Source organism: Nerophis lumbriciformis, linkage group LG14, assembly GCF_033978685.3.
Source record: "Nerophis lumbriciformis linkage group LG14, RoL_Nlum_v2.1, whole genome shotgun sequence".
Taxonomy (NCBI): domain Eukaryota; kingdom Metazoa; phylum Chordata; class Actinopteri; order Syngnathiformes; family Syngnathidae; genus Nerophis; species Nerophis lumbriciformis.
The window spans coordinates 366,198-388,109 of NC_084561.2; the positions used below are offsets into that span (position 1 = coordinate 366,198).

Here is a 21,912-nt window from a genome sequence, read left to right on the forward strand (position 1 = left end):
TTGCAAAAAAAAAGGAGGAGCTATGCATTTGGCAAGACCGGGCAAGTGACAGCACTTTTCCCCGGTAGAGCCACCTTGCTTCACTGTGAAACAGCACGGCTGTATGATCAGCTCCCATTTCCTCACACAGTGCAGAGAACAGTCGCACTTTCAGTGGTCGTGTTTTGATCAAATTTACCGCGCTCACAACATCTGTTAAAACCTCATTGAGTTCGGGGCTGAGCTGCCTTGACGCGAGTGCTTCCCGGTGAATGACACAGTGTGTGCCCGTCACATTTTTGTTTCTCTGCAGGCGCTGGCTCTGGCTCGACGACCTTTGAGGTGCGAGTCACAAATGTATATATTTGTGTAATTGTGATCCACACATTAGCCTGCTACCCATCCGCGCGAAAGTTTGTTCCGCTTAGCCCCGCCCCCATTAGTTACTGTTGCTATGTCTGTCAAACTTTCGCTCCTACCGAGAAATATAAAGCCTACAGTAAAAATAAGTACCGATAATTTCCATTTATTTATATAGCGGATTTCACAGACAGAATCACAAAGTGATTTACAGTGTGTATAGAAAATGAAAGCATAGTAAAAAAAATAATCTAAGAATATAATAATAAAAACATTTTTTAAAGTGAAATTTCCTCCCGTTCCTCGCGCCCCACCTGTCATGTCTCTATTCCCCACCAGTGGGGCGCGCCCCACACTTTGAGAAACGCTGGTGTAACGTCATAATTCCTGATATCGCCACAGTAGTTATTAGGACTATCAAAAAGATTGCGATTCTTATTTAATAAAAAAAAAAATCTATTTTAACATTTATACAGTACAGGCCAAAAGTTTGGACACACCTTCTCATTCAATGTGATTTCTTTATTTTCATGACTATTTACATTGTAGATTGTCACATCAAAACTATGAATGAACACAAGTGGAGTTATGTACTTAAAAAAAAAAAAAAAAAGGTGAAATAACTGAAAACATGTTTTATATTCTAGTGTCTTCAAAATAACCACCCTTTGCTGTGATTACTGCTTTGCACACTCTTAGCATTCTCTCCATGAGCTTCAAGCACACCTGTGAAGTGAAAACCATTCCAGGTGACTACCTCTTGAAGCTTATTGAAGCTGCTTTGCACACTCTTGGCATTCTCTGGATGAGCTTCAAGAGGTAGTCACCTGAAATGGTTTTCACTTCACAGGTGTGCTTGAAGCTCATGGAGAGAATGCCAAGAGTGTGCAAAGGGTGGCTATTTTGAAAAAACTAGAATATAAAACAGGTTTTCAGTTATTTCACCTTTCTTTGTTAAGTACATAACTCCTCATGTGTTCATTCATAGTTTTGATGTGACAATCTACAATGTAAATAGTCATGAAAATAAAGAAAACACATTGAATGAGAAGGTGTGTCTAAACTTTTGACTTGTACTGTATGTAGCATCATCTACAACAAAACTTGTGAATTTGGACTTATTTCATGAATTACACATGAAGTTAAAAGGGGATACATATTATTTCAGCATATTTATGTCGGTAGAAAATGGATGGATGGAAATGTGTGCCAAGAAAATGTGTCCCCAGTCATTTGTGCAACACGAAATGTACAGATTATCAAAAGCATTTATTTGGGTATAAATGTCACAAGTTACATTACATCACATGTTTTACATGATATCTTACAACATATTTGACAATGAAGGCATGAACGTAACAATCCACATTTTGTAGATTTATCACTAATAAGCAGTGTAAGTGCGTCTGTCCAAACACGGAAGTCCTGCCTCTATTCCAGTGTTTTTCAACCACGAGATAGTCTGGTGTGCCGTTGGAGATGATCTAATTTCACCTATTTGGGTTAAAAATATTTTTTGCAAACCAGTAATTATAGTCTGCAAATGATGTGTTGTTGTTGAGTGTCGGTGCTGTCTAGAGCTCGGCAGAGTAACCGTGTAATACTCTTCCATATCAGTAGGTGGCAGCAGGTAGCTAATTGCTTTGTAGATGTCGGAAACAGCGGGAGGCAGTGTGCAGGTAAAAAGGTATCTAATGCTTAAATCAAAAATAAACAAAAGGTGAGTTTTGCTAAGAAAAGGCATTGAAGCTTAGGGAAGGCTATGCAGAACGAAACTAAAACTGAACTGGCTACAAAGTAAACAAAAACAGAATGCTGGACGACAGCAAAGACTTACTGTGGAGCAAAGACGGCGTCCACAATGTACATCCGAACATGACATGACAATCAACAATGCCCCCACAAAGAAGGATAAAAACAACTGAAATATTCTTGATTGCTAAAACAAAGTAGATGCGGGAAATATGGCTCAAAGGAAGACATGAAACTGCTACAGGAAAACACCAAAGAAAGAGGAAAAGCCACCAAAATAGGAGCGCAAGACAAGAAGTAAAACACTACACACAGGAAAACAGCAATAAAGTTAAAATAAGTCAGGGTGTGATGTGACAGTACACCTACTTTGAGACAAGAGCTATAGTGATGCATGCTTGGTTATGCTTTAAAGTCATATTTTATGCTTTAAAGTCATATCCAACAATTGCCACAACGACTTTTTACTGTCAACTGAGTTTCGTTTTTGAATGATTTCTGCTGGTGGTGTGCCTCCGCATTTTTTCAACGCAAAAAATGAGCCTTGGCTCAAAAAAGGTTGAAAAACACTGCATTATTCTATCATAGCTAGTCATACAAAGAATTGCGACATCCAGTGGACACATTTAGAACAGCAGTCTCTTTCATTCAAAAATGTCAGCTCATTCTTGTACTTTGAAAACGTATCTCACAGGCCGGACAAAACCTGTTCGCCCGCGCGCGGGTCAGGCGTGCTTGCATGCCATTTAAAGACAGGGATACTATGGCCCTTGAACCAGGTGCTGGTAGTTTTGGCACTTGTTAAATTAAATCTGCATCTCCATAAAGTTGGTCAGCAGCGGGAAGCATGGAGTGCTCTAAAACTCAGAAAACACCAGCAGATGACATGGCCCCCGCATCCTTGAATTTGTCAGTGTTCGGCCCTCAGTGGGAGAAGTTTGAACGCTGCTGTTTTAAGAGATTCATTCTTGACACTTCTTGTATGATTGTGTCCTCCAGCTGTGTTTGAAGGCGAGTATTTGGGCCAGAGGGTGGCAGTCAAGACCATCAAGTGTGATGTCACAGCGCAGGCCTTCCTGCAGGAGACGGCCGTGATGACGTAAGTCTCGTCGCTTCTTTGTGGCCTCCGTGCATCTCTTGCACCACATTGACATCTGTCAAAAAACTAGATACTGTTTATCACTGCTACATTACTGCTTGTGACGACCTTGTCCACCATTTCACTTTATATGCAAAGGCAAACTGTCCATCTTTATCAGTCCGTAGATTTTCTCAATGGATGTTTTTTTTGTTTTTTTTAAAATCACTTCTTGGTCTGGTTCTCCCTTATTTCTGTTTATGTGTAGACTAGAGATGCGCGGTTTGCGGGCACAACCGCGGATTATCCGCGGATCGGGCGGATGAAATAAAAAAAAATTTGATTTTATCCGCGGGTCGGGTCGGGCGGTTGAAATAAAAAAAAATTAGATTTTAAATAGATTCAGGCGGGTGGCAGTTAAACCAATTGGTAAATATATATACATAGTTAAATGTTGTTACCCACATACGAAAAACGAGCAGGCACCTGCAGCATATGCCACAACAGAAGAAGAAAAAAGAAAAAGAGATGGACACTTTTACGGAGCGGAGAAGGGACGCCTCGCCGGGGTCCGAGACCGAGGCCCCTTCCCCCGAGAGGGCCCCACCGGGAGCCGTAGCTGAGGCGATCCGCGAGAAGGGCCCGACGCACGTCCAGGGTCACCACCGCACCGACACCCCGCCTCGTCCGCCTTCGCCGCGGCCGGCGTCACGCGCAGCAGGTAAGCAGCTTACCTGCCCGCCACCCCCGTGGCCGCGGGGGCTCGTAACAGGGGTCACTCCGCGCGCTCCGCCCGCGCAGCTTACCTGCCCGCCACCCCTGTTGCCGGGGGCGCGTAACAGGGGTCACTCCGCGCGCAGTGCGCTCACGAAAGGGGTGGGGCTCACCCTGGTTGATATAGACAGCAGGACGGTGGCCATGGAAGTCGGAACCCGCTAAGGAGTGTGTAACAACCCACCTGCCGAATCAACTAGCCCTGAAAATGGATGGCGCTGGAGCGTCGGGACCATACCCGGCCGTCGCCGGCAGCGAGACGCGCTTGGAGGTGCGCTCAGCGCGGCTCCCATATGATTGCGCACTGGTGTGCGTCTGGGCCGTGACAGCGTGGCACGCGAATGTCTGTGCTGCATTGGATCAGTCTCCTTTCTTTAACAGGCAAAAGCTTTATAACCTCACTAATGCCTTGCATCGTCTATATTAAATATATAACAACGGGCGGGTGCGGGCGGGTGCGGTTCTGATTAAATGTTAGATCGGGTGGATGGCGGATGGTTGACGACTTTCTGATGCGGTTGCGGATGAAATAATTGCCTATCCGCGCATCTCTAATGTGCAGTGATGTTTTCTAATGACCGTAAGTCTTCAACTATACTAACATACCTGCCAACTACTCCGGTTTTCCCGTAATTCGTACGGTTTTCATCAACCTATTCCGGGTTACGGTTGCAGTGATAAAAAATACGGTTTTTCATTCATTAAAAAAAAAAAAAGGGTGAAAACTACGCGAATTGCACCTTGTGCAGACAAGATTTTTCGATCGGACACGGAGGAATTAGCGATGTAAAAGACCACGTTGGGACAAAAAAACACAAGTCTAATGCCGTTGCTAGCGATACAAGTGGAAAACTTTCAACGTTTTTCGTCGCCCAAACAGATTCTTTGGATGTGATAAATGCCGAAGTTTTATTTACGGAGGCAATAATTGAGCATGGACTTCCAATCGCACTGGCTGATCACATGGGACAGTTAAATGTTTGTAATGCAACCTTTAAAAATCATTACGCGGTGATCGCGGTCCCAAAAATAAACTTTTCTTGCATGATAATGTCCAGAAAAATTCGCTTTATATTACTATAGAGTCCTTTTAACGAATGAGTTTGATGGTTTATCACAAACCTTAAATGAAAGAAGTCCTTTGTTCTCCTGCACCATGCATATGCGCTTTGGCCTTGCTTCGTGTTTGGTGCGCAATCCTGTCGGCTGTATTTCACAGCACGACATACTGTTAAAAGTGTTTATACTATTTATGCTTTCAAGTCCAAGTTGAAGAAATCTTGTTAAATGTTGACAGCATAACTACCAAAATACAGAAGTATGTCCTTCATATTTTTGCAGTGCTATTTCTGTTGAAAAGTTCAAATGATTACATTAGAGATGTGATGTGCCACTTTTCAAGTGTCTGATGGCTTAAATTAATTTTCATTCATTTTTCATATTTTGAATTCTTTTGAAAGGCTTACAAAAAAACGACATTTGAATTGTAATTCCATGCTATTGACAGGACTATTAATTTTAATGAAGTTAGCTTACCATGTTTACAGTATGATAATTGTGATCGAAATGTGAATTTTAGGCACAGAATATTTTATACAATTGAACAAGGCAGTAGATTATACAAGCTTGGACAGAAAGTTAATAATGACACCAATTTTTTTATTTTTATGGAATTGTTTAGTACTGTTTTACCATTTGTTTACTGTAAAAAGTGTTTATACTTTCAATGAACAAATTGAAGTCTTGTGAAAGGTTGACAGGATAACTGGCATTAACTGTCAAAATAATTTCAAACTATTGAAGTTAGCTTACAGAATAAACATGTCAATCAACCCATATGATTTTTGCTGTAATATTTTTGTTTTGAAAAGTCACTGTGACTGATAGAAAAGTGATGGTTTTAGCAACATTTTAACCTGTCTGAATGCAATCAATCATTTTGCATCGGGGGGCGAACCCCCTGAACCCCCCACCAGGACTTTGTCCTGGACCTACTGGGGCCTGCGGCCCCTGGACCCTGGCTACTAGGTTTTTCTGATTTCAAAAGTTGGCAGGTATGGTAATCTAATTTGTTCCTATTGTAATCTAATGAGTTACTATGGTCAACTAATGAGTTACTATGTAATCTAATTAGTTACTATGGTCATCTAATTAGTTACTATGGTCATCAAATGAGTTACTATTGTAATCTAATGAGTTACTATGGTCAACTAATTAGTTACTATGGTAATCTAATGAGTTACTATGGTCAACTAATTAGTTACTATGGTAATCTAATTAGTTGCTATGGTAATCTAATTAGTTACTATGGTCATCTAATTAGTTACTATGGTCATCAAATGAGTTACTATTGTAATCTAATGAGTTACTATGGTCAACTAATTAGTTACTATGGTAATCTAATGAGTTACTATGGTCAACTAATTAGTTACTATGGTAATCTAATTAGTTGCTATGGTAATCTAATTAGTTACTATGGTCATCTAAGTCACAGCAGCTCAGACGAGGCACCAAGCAGTGTGGGTGGGGAGCGTTTCCACAGAGTTCCACACAGTTTCCAGAGCCTGAAATGTGGGTGTCAGGGACAAACGCCGAAGGAGATTTTTACAACAAAGTTCTAAAGCTTAGTGATGTATCAGATTGTAGTTTTTTTTATTTTTTTAACCCTTCACGTTCATATTTCGCCGTATGTCGCATTTTTGTAGCGTTTCGCTTGATTGTAAAAATGTGTCAATCGAGCGTTCATATGTTGTCAATATTCAGTGTTTTATCCTTCATAGCTAATATTGTTAATCACACTTTTTTTTTTTTCATGTACATTATTGTGAGGTTTTGTATTAGTGTTCCTAAAAAATAGATATACCGGCCCCCAGACACATTTTGTTCTGTAAATTTGGCCCCTTGAGTGAAAGTAATTGCCCAGGCCTGATGTTTAGTGTATGACTGCTGCTGTATTGATGACAGAGGTGGGTAGTAACGCGCTACATTTACTCCGTTACATCTACTTGAGTAACTTTTGGGATAAATTGTACTTCTAAGAGTAGTTTTAATGCAACATACTTTTACTTTTACTTGAGTATATTTATAGAGAAGAAACGCTACTTTTACTCCGCTACTTTTATCTACATTCAGCTCGCTACTCGCTACTAATTTTTATCGATCTGTTAATGCACGCTTTGTTTGTTTTGGTCTGTCAGACAGACCTTCATAGTGCCTGCGTTTCAACAAATACAGTCACTGGTGACGTTCACTCCGTTCCACCAATCAGATGCAGTCACTGGTGACGTTGGACCAATCAAACAGAGCCAGGGGTCACATGACCTGACTTAAACAAGTTGAAAAACTTATTGGGGTGTTACCATTTAGTGGTCAATTGTACGGAATATGTACTGTACTGTGCAATCTACTAATAAAAGTTCCAATCAATCAATCAAAAGTGTGAAGGAAAAAAGATCATTTTTTTATTTTAACTGTACATCCCGTCAAAAGCCTAAAGACTGACTGCACAGTTCCTGTCTTCACAATAAAAGTGCCGCTCCATCGCGCCTGCGCTTTCAAAATAAGAGTCTCCGAAAGCCAGCGCAAACAAGCTAGCAAGCTACGGAGTTTGCCGCCAATGTATTTCTTGTAAAGTGTATAAAAACGAATATGGAAGCTGGACAAATAAGATACCAAAAACCAACCACTTTCATGTGGTATTAGACAGAAAGGAGGAACTTTTTTTCTCCTCCATTTGAAAACGAGGACGTTATCATCACTACTGTCTGATTCCAATCAATGCAAGTCCTCAGAATCAGGTAATACACCAACTTATATTCTTGTCTTCATGAAAGAAAGGAATCTATATGTGTTAAACATGCATGTATATTCATTAAAACACCTTTAACATGTAAACAAAAACGGCAAAATAAATAAATATAAATTATATACTGTATATATCAATGTATGTATATATATATATATATATATATATATATATATATATGTGTGTGTGTGTGTATATATATATACATTATGTATATGTGTATATATATGTATATATATATATATATGTGTGTGTATATATATATGTGTGTGTGTGTATATATATATATATATATATATATATATATATATATATATATATGATATGTGTGTGTATGTTACTCATCAGTTACTCAGTACTTGAGTAGTTTTTTCACAACATACTTTTTACTTTTACTCAAGTAAATATTTGGGTGACTACTCCTTACTTTTACTTGAGTAATAAATCTCTAAAGTAACAGTACTCTTACTTGAGTACAATTTCTGGCTACTCTACCCACCTCTGATTGATGATACATGTTTTTTGCTGCCCCTTTTGGCCAAGTCGCTCTTGTAAAAGAGATTTTAATCTCAGTGTTTTTTTCTTTTACTTGGTTGAATACAGTTTTCACTCGTGTTGAGTTTGCTTCGTTTCCTTCCAGGAAGTTGAAGCATAAAAACCTGGTGGGCTTGCTGGGTGTCATCTTGCACAAAGGCCTCCTCATCATCACAGAGCTCATGACGAAGGTGCGTGCATCTTCCAATAATTCACGGAGAGCATGAATCAGCTTTTTCTTTTCACTATACTCTAGAGCAGGGGTCGGCAACCCAAAATGGTGAAAGAGCCATATTGGACCAAAACTACAAAAACAAATCTGTCTGGAGCCGCGAAAAAAATAAAAGCCATATTACATACAGATAGTGAGTCATGAGATATAAATTGATTTAAGAGGACTTAAAGGAAACTAAATGAGTTCAAATATAGCTACAAATGAGGCATAATGATGCAATATGTACATATAGCTAGCCTAAATAGCATGTTAGCATCGATTAGCTCGCAGTCATGCAGTGACCAAATATGTAACATCAACAAAACTCACCTTTGTGGGTTCATGTTTGGTAGACAAAATGAGACAGAAGAAGAAGTGGCATAAAACACATCCTAGAAAGTCGGAGAAAGTTATACATGTAAACAAACTAAGGTGAGTTCAAGGACCGCCAAAATTAGTAGGACAAAACGGCGCTCGCCAAATACGCGAATCAGTGAAGCATGTTTAATACAAACAGTGTGCTTTATAACAATTAGGGAGGTTTGTGTCATGTTTGTCCTCCTACAGAAACCATATTAACACAAAAAATATTTTTTTTCCCCCCTAAACTTTTTCCATTTTTCATACATTTTTGAAAAAGCTCCAGAGAGCCACGAGGGCGGCGCTAAGGAGCCGCATACGGCTCTAGAGCCGCGGGTTGCCGACCCCTGCTCTAGAGGCACACTTTGGATGCCCCTGATAAATAAATAAAAAATACTCTATACATTTTAGCAAAGCTGTACTTGCTACAGACTGCCTCACTTTTATTCTTAAAAAAACTGTCATCTGTAAGAGGTTTTTTTTTTTTTTTTAATTCTCACCAAGCTTGCTACAAACCTTATCAATAACATCACATCATTATTTTTCTGTTCTTTCAAGGAAATATTCTAATACAATAATGTTTATAGGTTAAAAAAAAATATGGGCATAATTAATAGTAGCTAAAATACTGTATATAAAAAGAATAATAATGGAGATAAAGAGAGAGGATAAGCTCTGCTTCTCCCCCCCCCTTTTCAAACATGTTTATATCTATATAATTCAAGTATTTTTTTTTTTAAAGCATGTTATATATTGACGTGTCCAAACTGTTTCCAGCCAGGGCCGCATACAACAAAATGTAATAATGCTGGTTTCGTTTTGATGCGTTTTGTATGTGTATTGTAAATTATATTTATATAGCGCTTTTCTCTAGAGACTCAAAGCACTTTACATAGTGAAACCCATTATCTACATCAGGGGTGTCCAGACTTTTTGACTCGGGGGCCGCATTGGGTTAAAAAAAATTGGTCGAGGACCAAAAGCCGACTCCATGTACAGTAACATACGTACAGTACATATATATATATATATATATATATATATATATATATATATATATATACGGTACAGTACAGGACAAAAGTTTGGACACACCTTCTCCTCATTCAATGGGTTTTCTTTATTTTAATGACTATTTACATTGTAGATTGTCACATCAAAACTATGAATGAACACATGTGGAGTTATGTACTTAACAAAAAAAGGTGAAATAACAGAAAACATGTTTTATATTCTAGTTTCTTCAAAATAGCCACCATTTGTGTGTATACAGTATGTATATAATGTATATAAATATATATGTGTGTATATATGTACAGTATAGTGGATATGTGTATATATATATATATATATATATATATATATATATATATATATGTGTATATATATATATGTAATATATATATGTGTATATTTATATATATATATGTATATGTATACCCCCAGACAGAGCGACTCCAAAACCAACAAAGGCTGTAACTGTCGAAAGAAACCTGATTGCCCTCTCAACGGGGGGTGCTTACAAACATCAGTTGTCTACCAATCTAAGGTAACACGCAAGGACATTAACACATCCGACACATATGTAGGATTAACCGAGGGAGAATTCAAAACCAGATGGAACAATCACAAGGCTTCTTTCAGGAACAAAAACCTGCGAAATACCACAGAACTCAGCAAACACATTTGGGACCTCAAAGACAATAATGTTGAATATTCAATAACATGGCAAATTCTTGCATCCAGCACACCTTACAATAGTGGTAATAAAAGATGCAACCTATGCTTGAAAGAGAAACTGTTTATTATTTACCGTCCAGACCTGTCATCCCTCAACAAGCGCAGCGAAATTGTAACAGCATGCCGCCATAGACGGAAACACCTCCTAGGTAACACATGAGCCAATCACCACGCCCCTACACCAGCCTGTACCCACCCACTCTGTGCCCTATATAAACCATGGTATGCGAATGCTCCCATTAAAATCTCCTGATGATTGAGGGTACCCCCCCTCATGAAACAGGCCTGTAGAGATGAAATAGTCTTGTGATTTTTTTCCCACACATACATATATGTATATATACATATGTATATACAGGTAAAAGCCAGTAAATTTGAATATTTTGAAAAACTTGATTTATTTCAGTAATTGCATTCAAAAGGTGTAACTTGTACATTATATTTATTCATTGCACACAGACTGATGCATTCAAATGTTTATTTCATTTAATTTTGATGATTTGAAGTGGCAACAAATGAAAATCCAAAATTCCGTGTGTCACAAAATTAGAATATTACTTAAGGCTAATACAAAAAAGGGATTTTTAGAAATGTTGGCCAACTGAAAAGTATGAAAATGAAAAATATGAGCATGTACAATACTCAATACTTGGTTGGAGCTCCTTTTGCCTCAATTACTGCGTTAATGCGGCGTGGCATGGAGTCGATGAGTTTCTGGCACTGCTCAGGTGTTATGAGAGCCCAGGTTGCTCTGATAGTGGCCTTCAACTCTTCTGCGTTTTTGGGTCTGGCATTCTGCATCTTCCTTTTCACAATACCCCACAGATTTTCTATGGGGCTAAGGTCAGGGGAGTTGGCGGGCCAATTTAGAACAGAAATACCATGGTCCGTAAACCAGGCACGGGTAGATTTTGCGCTGTGTGCAGGCGCCAAGTCCTGTTGGAACTTGAAATCTCCATCTCCATAGAGCAGGTCAGCAGCAGGAAGCATGAAGTGCTCTAAAACTTGCTGGTAGACGGCTGCGTTGACCCTGGATCTCAGGAAACAGAGTGGACCGACACCAGCAGATGACATGGTACCCCAAACCATCACTGATGGTGGAAACTTTACACTAGACTTCAGGCAACGTGGATCCTGTGCCTCTCCTGTCTTCCTCCAGACTCTGGGACCTCGATTTCCAAAGGAAATGCAAAATTTGCATGGTTGGGTGATGGTTTGGGGTGCTGCGCTTGTTGAGGGATGACAAGTCTGGACGGTATATAATAAACAGTTTCTCTTTCAAGCATAGGTTGCATCTTTTATTACCACTATTGTAAGGTGTGCTGGATGCAAGAATTTGCCATGTTATTGAATATTCAACATTATTGTCTTTGAGGTCCCAAATGTGTTTGCTGAGTTCTGTGGTATTCCGCAGGTTTTGGTTCCTGAAAGAAGCCTTGTGATTGTTCCATCTGGTTTTAAACTCTCCCTCGGTTAATCCTACACGTGTCGGATATGTTAATGTCCTTGCGTGTTACCTTAGATTGGTAAACAACTGATGTTTGTAAGCACCCCCCGTTGAGAGGGCAATCAGGTTTCTTGCGGCAGTTGCAGCCTTTGTTGGTTTTGGAGTCGCTCTGTCCGGGGGCCGACGGCTCATTTGCAATTGTTTTGTTGTGGTTTGAGATAATTTGTCGTATATTGTTCATACAGCTGTAGCTCAATTTAATGTTGTTCTTGTTGAATACTTTTCTTAGGGTGTTGCCTTTGGGGAAGTGTTTGTCAATCAGAGTGAGGAATTTGTGGCCAATGTTAGTTGAGACGTTTTTGCTCTATGGGGGGTTGTACCATCATGAAACAGGCCTGTAGAGATGAAGTAGTCTTGTGATTTTTTCCCCACACATATATATATATATATATATATATATATATATATATATATATATATATATATATATATATATATATATATATATATATATATATACCGTATTTTCCGCACTATAAGGCGCACCTAAAAACCACAAATTTTCTCAAAAGCTGACAGTGCGCCTTATAACCCGGTGCGCTTTATATATGGATTAATATTAAGATTCATTTTCATAAAGTTTCGGTCTCGCAACTTCGGTAAACAGCCGCCATCTTTTTTCCCGGTAGAACAGAAAGCGCTTCTTCTTCTACGCAAGCAACCGCCAAGGTAAGCACCCGCCCCCATAGAACAGGAAGCGCTTCTTCTTCTACTGTAAGCAACCACCCGCCCGCGTAGAAGAAGAAAAAGCGCGCGGATATTACCGTACGTTTCATTTCCTTTGTGTGTTTACATCTGTAAAGACCACAAAATGGCTCCTACTAAGCGACAGGGATCCGGTTCATGAAAAGACGCAATCTCTCCATCCGCACACGGATTACTATTTCACAGCAACTGATATTCCTGTGAACCGCACTGTGGATACAACGGGAGCACGTACGGTGAATATTCGCACCACAGGGAATGAGAAGTCATCCTTCACTGTGGTTCTAGCTTGCCATGCTAATGGCCAGAAACTTCCACCCATGGTGATATTCAAAAGGAAGACCTTGCCAAAAGAGACCTTTCCAGCCGGCGTCATCATAAAAGCTAACTCGAAGGGATGGATGAAGAAAAGATGAGCGAGTGGTTAAGGTAAGTTTAAGTTTACGCGAAGAGGCCGGGTGGCTTTTTTCACGCAGCTCCGTCCATGTTGATATACGACTCCATGCGCGCCCACATCACGCTGGTTTTTAATATATTATTAAAGTTTGACTGACCTATCTGACTGTTTTTTTGACATTCCTTTAGCGCAGTTAGATGCGGCTTACAACACGGGGCGGCTTATAGGTGGACAAAGTTTTGAAATATGCCGTTCATTGAAGGCGCGGCTTTTAACCCAGGGCGCCTTATGGTGCGGAAAATACGGTATATATATATATATATATATATATATATATATATATATATATAGGTGTATGTATGTATATAACTATGCCTTGTAGACATAGTTTAGAATAATAATGTATAATATATTAACAATATACACTGTAATAATTATAGATTTATAAATAAATAATAGCCCCTGAATCATAATTGAATGGTGAGGGGCCCAAAGATTCCCACCTCTATGGCGCATTTTGGCCTAGAGCCACATACTGCATTTTATTACATTTCCAGTGCAAATAATATTAATTGTTATTGAAGCAAATAATTGTTATGTTGCAGGGAAACCTGGCAAACTTTCTCCGGACAAGAGGCCGTTCGGTCATCAGCCGCGTGCAGCTGCTGGTCTTTGCACTGTAAGTACAGCAGGTGCACGTGCAGAAATACACCAAGTCAGCCTGACCGTGCCCTACGTCCACAGTGATGTGTGTGAAGGAATGGAGTACCTGGAGACCAAGAAGCTGGTGCACAGAGACTTGGCCGCTCGCAACATCCTGGTCTCGCACGACACTGTGGCCAAGGTCAGCGACTTTGGGCTGACTCGGGCCGCCTCCAAGGTGTCGGACAACCAGAGTGCCAAACTGCCCGTTCGATGGAGCGCCCCAGAAGCGCTGAGTAATGAGGTCAGTGGACGGAATGCTCTACATCGGTTATTAGCGGTTACTTCAGTGGCACCTCGACTTAAGAGCGTCTTGAGATAAGAGCAGTCTCTCGGCGAATTGTTTTGCTTTAAGTTGCAAGCTAACATTTTAGTTACCAGCATCCTCGCCATCCTCCAGAGATGTTTTCCAACCATAGGAAGGAAGAACGTGAGTGTGAAGGACATCGCTGAGAAGATGATTTTCATTGAATTAAAGAAATAAATCGTGAAAAACATGACATAGTGTGTAGCGAGCTAACTTGGTGAAGCAATTTGAGCGTAGCAGAAAAATGTTAAAATAATATCTAAACGGCGGACATTTATACATGAAAATATGGAAAAGCTGCTGATGGTGTGTTTGACGGAGAAGCGGCTCAAACAAAATACCGTAGAAGTCCACTCTCCAAAGTGAATGTTGTACATTATCATTACATTTCTTCATAAAACTACATGCTTTTGTTTGTGATACATTCTATAATATATGTAATATGTTACATGGATACTTTGTGACAGTGTATTTATACCACATTACTATATGTTGTTACATGGATACTTTGTGACAGTGTATTTATTAGGGCTGCAGCTAACGATTATTTTTCTATCGATTAATCTATAGATTATTTTTTCGATTAATCTGTTAATCTATAGATTATTTTTTCGATTAATCTATAGATTATTTTTCCTTTTACCGATTTTTTTTTGTTTTATTTAAAATGAAGAGGAAAAAATAAATGTAGGCCAGTTTTTTCAAAAGGCATGGCTTTTATTTACAAAAAAAAAAAGTATGGCCACTCAGTCAACATTGACAACAACATGACAAAATATTCTGTAACAATGTAAACATTTAAAACTTTTAACATTTAACAAAATTAAAAGTAGCTTATTTGCTTTTTAATGTGCAAATATAAAAGTAAACATCCAGTGCAAATCTTAATATTCTGGAATAGTATAAGCATTTCAAAAGTAAAAGTATTGCTTATTTTGCTTTAAAATGTGCAAAAATAAAGATAAACATCCAATACAAAAAAGTGCAAAACGGAAATATTCTGTAACAAGTGTAAACATTTCAACAAAAGTAAAAGTATTGCTTATTTGCTAAAATGTGCAAAAATAAAGCTAAACATCCAATACAAAAAAGTGTACAGTGTAAACATTTCAACAAAAGTAAAAGTATTGCTTATTTTGCTTAATAACACAACAATGATAGTATGATTAAAGTGAAAGTTAATTGTTGGTTTGTACATAGTATATGTAACTGTTAATGTTGTAAAAGGTATTTGCACAACTAATTAACGTTAGCGTTTGTGACACGTCTTGTGCCGTGGGGTTCTTTCAGGACCGACAGACTGAACGCCAGACGGCTTTGCCAGGTTTACAATCTTTTAATTTTACACAAAGTCTTTTCTCTTCCAACTGCGCGGATCGCGCACCTGGGCACGATTGCGGCGTCGCTCCCGGCGCGCCCCGCCTCGCCGCTCGCTCGCCGCCGCCGCCGCCTCTCCACAGCGTTAAAGAGGAGCGCGTCTTTGTAAACACTGAACAGGCACGCCAAACGCGCCTCTCCGAGCGAAACGGTGCTTTAGTTTATGAATTTACAACGCAGATACAAATGACACATTCATGTTTTTGTGTAATAATGACAACGTATACGCACGCGGACGATTGACTTGTTGATGGTGATGGCAAGAACGCTGTCGGTTTTCTTTTCAAATGTTCGTTCATAGCCGTTGTGCTGCTATGATAGGCCATTTCCGCTCGACACAGTGTGCATACAACAACATTATTAGGCCGTTTATTGAAATACTCCCACACTTTTGACGACTTTTGGCGTGCTTTTTTCCCCTCGCTCGCATCGTCTGCTTTGCGCTCCGCCATGACAGTAAAGTAGTGTGACGTAAATATGCGACGCGCCGACGCACAAAAACGGCGTCGACGTATTTACGTAACCGATGACGTCGACGCGTCGTTTCAGCCTTAGTATTTATACCACATTACTGTATGTTGTTACATGGATACTTTGTGACAGTGTATTTATACCACATTACTGTATGTTACATGGATACTCTGTGACAGTGTATTTATACCACATCAATCAGAAGTATTTCCTTTGTGTCGGCTCTCATGTCATTGTGCAGGCGTACCTAATGTTGTGACTTTGTCCCCATACCGCAGAAGTTCTCCACCAAGTCAGACGTTTGGAGTTACGGCGTCCTCCTGTGGGAGATCTTCTCTTATGGTCGCCAACCCTACCCAAAGATGGTATGTGCTCTCAGAGCGTTTCATTTGAGGAGCTGTGTGAGAAAAGTTCCAGGACTGTGCTAAAAGACATATTTGGAGTCCCAGCACACTTTCCCAGCCTGCCTTCTTTATTGATCCAAGATCCTCTCACAGCCATCTTGATGTGTGGCTGCAGCTTTCCATTCTTTTAGTCATCCACTAATCTAGCCACTAATCTAGTAATTGGATAAACACACTTTATAGCCTTATTGCCTATTTTAGGGAAAATAGTTGAAATAAGCAAATATTTCTTTACTTGTCACATCCTTCATTAACTTTAATTTACTTTTTTTGACCATCTTTTACCTTGTTTCACCTTCTATATTCCTTTTTTTTTACCTTATATTTATCTTATTCTACCTTTTATTTACCTTTTATACCTTCTTTTTAACCTTCTATTTACTTTATTTGACCTTTTATTGATCTTTTTAACCTTCTATTTACTTTATTTTACCTTTTGTTGACCTTCTTTTACCTGGTATTTATGTTTTTTTACCTTCTATATTACTTTTTTTTACCTTCTGCTTAACTTATTTTACCTTTTATTTACTTATTTAAACCTTTTGTTTTTCTTCTTTTGCCTTATCTTATTTTACCTTTTGTTTATCTTATTTTTCGTTCTATATTCCTTATTTTTACTTCTGTTTACCTTCATTTACTTTTCATTTATATCCTTTTACCTTACCTTTTATTCATATTTTAGCTTTTATCTAATTTTACATTTTATTTTAAAGTATTTTACCTTCTATTTACCTTCATTTACCTTATTTTACCTTTTATTTATCTTTTTAATCTTCTATTTACCTTATTTTACCTTTTATTTACCTTCTTTTACCTTCTATTTATGTTTTTTTCTTTTTACCTTCTATAGTCTTTTTTTGTACCTTCTACTTGACTTTTTTTCCCTTCCATATTCCTTATTTTGCCTTCTATTTACCTTCATTTACTTTTCATTTATATCCTTTTACCTTACCTTTTATTCATATTTTAGCTTTTATCTAATTGTACATTTTATTTTAAAGTCTTTTACCTTCTATTTACCTTCATTTACCTTATTTTACTTTTTATTTATGTTTTTAATCTTCTATTTACCTTATTTTACCTTTTATTGACCTTCTTTTACCTTCTATTTGTTTTTGGTTTTTTTACCTTCTATAGTCTTTTTTTGTACCTTCCACTTGACTTATTTTCCCTTCCATATTCCTTATTATGCCTTCTATTTAGCTTCATTTACCTTTCATTTATATTCTTTCACCTTCTATATAACTTCTCTTACCTTATATTTACCTTCTGTTTGCCATTTTGTACCTTCTATTTATCTTATTTTACCTTTTATTTATCTTTTAGCTTTTTTTATAATTTTACATTTTATTTTACCGTCTCTCACCTTTTGTTAACCTTTTTTTTACCCTCTAATTAATTAGTTTTACTTTCTAAATTCCTTCTTTTACCCTTTGTTGACCTTCTTTTACCTGGTATTTATGTTTTTTTACCTTCTATATTCCTTTTTTTACCTTCTGCTTAACTTATTTTACCTTTTATTTACTTATTTATCTTATGTTTCGTTCTATATTCCTTATTTTTACTTCTATTTACCTTCATTTACTTTTCATTTATATCCTTTTACCTTCTATATAACTTCTATTTACCTTCATTTACCTTTCATTTATATCCTTTTACCTTCTATATAATTTCTTTTACCTTTTATTTACCTTCTGTTTGCCTTTTTCTACCTTCTATTTATCTTATTTTACATTTTATTCATATTTTAGCTTTTATCTAATTGTACATTTTATTTTAAAGTCTTTTACCTTCTATTTACCTTCATTTACCTTATTTTACCTTTTATTTACCTTATTTTACCTTATATTGACCTTCTTTTACCTTCTATTTATGTTTTTTTTTTTTTTTTACCTTCTATAGTCTTTTTTTGTACCTTCTACTTGACTTATTTTCCCTTCCATATTCCTTATTATGCCTTCTATTTAGCTTCATTTACCTTTCATTTATATTCTTTCACCTTCTATATAACTTCTCTTACCTTATATTTACCTTCTGTTTGCCATTTTGTACCTTCTATTTATCTTATTTTACCTTTTATTTATCTTTTAGCTTTTTTATAATTTTACATTTTATTTTACCGTCCCTCACCTTTTGTTAACCTTTTTTTTTACCCTCTAATTAATTAATTTTACTTTCTAAATTCCTTCTTTTACCTTTTGTTAACCTTTTTTTACCCTCTATTTAACTTTTACCTTTTACCTTCTATTTAGCTTTTACTTTCTATTTACTAGTGATGGGTTGATGAGGCGTCATGAAGTGTTTCGACACATTGCAAAACTGTATTGATACTGTGTCGATACTGTGTCACTAAATACTGACATCTGCTGGACATTTAAAATCCCTACAGGCAACCTATGGACCGACTCAACTGACACTGATTTGATGCCCTAGTACAGGGGTCACCAACCTTTTTGAAACCAAAAACTACTTCTTGGGTACTGATTAATGCGAAGGGCTACCAGTTTGATACACACTTAAATAAATAAATATATTGTCATTTGTAAGTTACACGTAAGTGTGATTTGAACAAGAATAGCTAAATAAATACATTTATATATATAAAAAATGGGTATTTCTGTCTGTCATTCCGTCGTACATTTTTTTTTCCTTTTACGGAAGGTTTTTTGTAGAAAATAAATGATGAAAAAAACACTTAATTGAACGGTTTAAAAGAGGAGAAAACACGAAAAAAATTAAAATAAAATTTTGAAACATAGTTTATCTGCAATTTCGACTCTTTAAAATTCAAAATTCAACCGACAAAAAGGAGAAAAACTAGCTAATTTGAATCTTTTTGAAAAAATTAAAAAAAGAATTTATGGAACATCATTAGTAATTTTTCCTGATTAAGATACATTTTAGAATTTTGATGACATGTTTTAAATTGGTTAAAATCCAATCTGCACTTTGTTAGAATATTTAACAAATTGGACCAAGCTATATTTCTAACAAAGACAAATCAGTATTTCTTCTAGATTTTCCAGAACAACAATTTTAAAAGAAATTCAAAATTCTTTGAAATAAGATTTAAATTTGATTCTACAGATTTTCTAGATTTGCCAGAATAATTTTTTTGAATTTTAATCATAGTAAGTTTGAAGAAATATTTCACAAATATTCTTCGTCGAAAAAACAGAAGCTAAAATATTTATTATTCTTTACAATTAAAAAAAAAAAAATGTACTTGAACATTGACTTAAATTGTCAGGAAAGAAGAGGAAGAAATTTAAAAGGTAAAAAGGTATATTTGTTTAAAAATCCTAAAATCATTTTTAAGGTTGTATTTTTTCTCTAAAATTGTATTTCTAAAAGTAATAAGAAGCAAAGTAAAAAAATAAATGAATTTATTTAAACAAGTGAAGACCCATCCATCCATCCATTTTTCTACCGCTTATTCCAAGTGAAGACCAAGTCTTTCAAATATTTTCTTGGATTTTCAAATTCTATTTGAGTTTTGTCTCTTTTAGAATTAAAAATGTGGAGCAAAGCGAGACCAGCTTGCTAGTAAATAAATACAATTTAAAAAATTAGAGGCAGCTCACTGGTAAGTGCTGCTCTTTGAGCTATTTTTAGAAAAGGCTGATCTGGTCCTTACGGGCTACCTGGTGACCGCGGGCACCGCGTTGGTGACCCCTGCCCTAGTATATACAATAATATAAACCAAGTCATTGTATTTCATTTAGGATTATTTCATATCTTCATTTAAATAAAAATATATTTTATCTTTTTTAGATACAGTCAATAAATAATGTGAACATGTATCATAACATGGAAATCTAAGAGAACGTGTTGTGGATGATTGTGGACTGGGAATTTTTTTTAATTTAATTTTTTTACACATTTTTATTAAAAAAAAAAAAAAAAAAGTTTTTCCGACGTATTACATTTTAGACGATTTCTCTTCTTAGTTATTATTTCTCGGGCTGTAGAAAAGAGCCGCTCACAGGGCACAGAGGAGGCGACACAGTTGGCGTATCGGTCACGTGACCAAAACAGCTCATGATCGGTCACGTGACTTTCTAAAAGCGGTACGCGCACCGACACAGGGTTTTGCTCTATGAGCTCGACGCATGCGCCGATGCATCGGTGTTGCCGGACCCATCACTACTATTTACCTTCTTTTACGTTTTATTTATCTTCTTTTGTCTTTTATTTATTGTTTACCTTTAATACGCCTTCTTTTACCTTTTATTTGGCTTTGTTTACCTATTATTTACCTTGTTTTATCTTTTATTTACTTCTTTTAACTTTTATTTACCTTTTTTTTTTTACCTTTTTATATAGGCCTACTTTATTTGACCTTGCGTCCATTTTTCACCATACGCAGGGGTTCTTGGGGAGTAACTAATTGTTTCTTAACGTGCAAAACAAAATCTTAATTGTGTTTAATAATTTAGTATTTATTAGTATTGAGTATTGTTATGGGGTTAATGGTATCAAAAATAAGCATATTTGGGTTTATTGCTAATGTTGGGCTAATAGTGATATTATTGATATGAATAAAACATACTTCAATTCTCCAAGACGAGGAGGAGCACTTTAATCCGGAAGAGAAATGATTTGATAGCCAAGTTTCTTCTTCCCTTCCTGTGGCCCAGTCTCTGCAGGAGGTGAAAGAGCGAGTGGAGGGCGGCCACCGCATGGAGGCTCCGGGCGACTGCCCCCCCGCTGTGTACGCCCTCATGACCGTTTGCTGGGACAAGGAGCCTCGCAGGAGACCCGCCTTCCACAAAGTGAGGGAGAAACTGGAGCAACAGACGCCTTGAAGAGTTCTGACAGCGTCAGGTTTGGATCCGGACACGGAGGTGGATATCCCACACGACATGTTGATAAGATATTTTCTGATGAACATTTGTGGAATATAAAACATTCCGGGTGGAATACGGTCCTGTAATAATGCACACACACACTCGCCAGTACAGTTGACCCATTGGAGCGTTTCTTCTTCATAGTTCTTGTCTTGAAGAACTGGATACCACCAACCATTCAGTAAATATCCTCTTCATTGACTGTAGTAATAAATATTTATGTTCCTGGTTATGAATAGTTTTTTTCCACTGTATTTATTATTGTATTGTTTTTATATGCCTTGCCTTTTAGCCATTGTTGTATCGCTTTAGCATTCGGTCGTCTTTTTCTTAAAAGCATACTTGCCAACCCTCCCGAATTTTCCGGGAGACTCCCGAAATGCAGCGCCTCTCCCGAAAACCTCCCGGGACAAATATTCTCCCGAAAATCTCCCGATTTTCAGCGGGAGCTGGAGGCCACGCCCCCTCCAGCTCCATGCGGACCTGAGTGAGGACAGCCTTTTTTTTATGACGGGAGGACAACAGGGTGACAAGAACTAAATCATCCAGACTAGAGATAAATTGTATTATTATGTTTATCTTACCTAAAAATAAAT

At 37.4% G+C, this 21,912-nt stretch overlaps 1 protein-coding gene across 4 annotated transcripts in view; it reads left to right on the forward strand.

Annotated features, from left to right (window-relative positions):
• Positions 1–21,490, forward strand: part of matk (megakaryocyte-associated tyrosine kinase) — a 39,397-nt gene extending 17,907 nt beyond the window's left edge. For all 4 annotated transcript variants that reach the window (XM_072914584.1, XM_072914586.1, XM_061976277.2 and 1 more), the window contains 6 exons: positions 3,091–3,190; positions 8,389–8,473; positions 13,811–13,884; positions 13,950–14,151; positions 16,341–16,427; positions 21,107–21,490. In XM_072914584.1, coding sequence (XP_072770685.1) covers positions 3,091–3,190; positions 8,389–8,473; positions 13,811–13,884; positions 13,950–14,151; positions 16,341–16,427; positions 21,107–21,274 — 716 coding nt within the window. In that variant the 3' untranslated portion in view covers positions 21,275–21,490. The remainder of the gene's footprint in view (positions 1–3,090; positions 3,191–8,388; positions 8,474–13,810; positions 13,885–13,949; positions 14,152–16,340; positions 16,428–21,106) is intronic.
• The last annotated feature ends 422 nt before the right edge of the window (positions 21,491–21,912 follow it).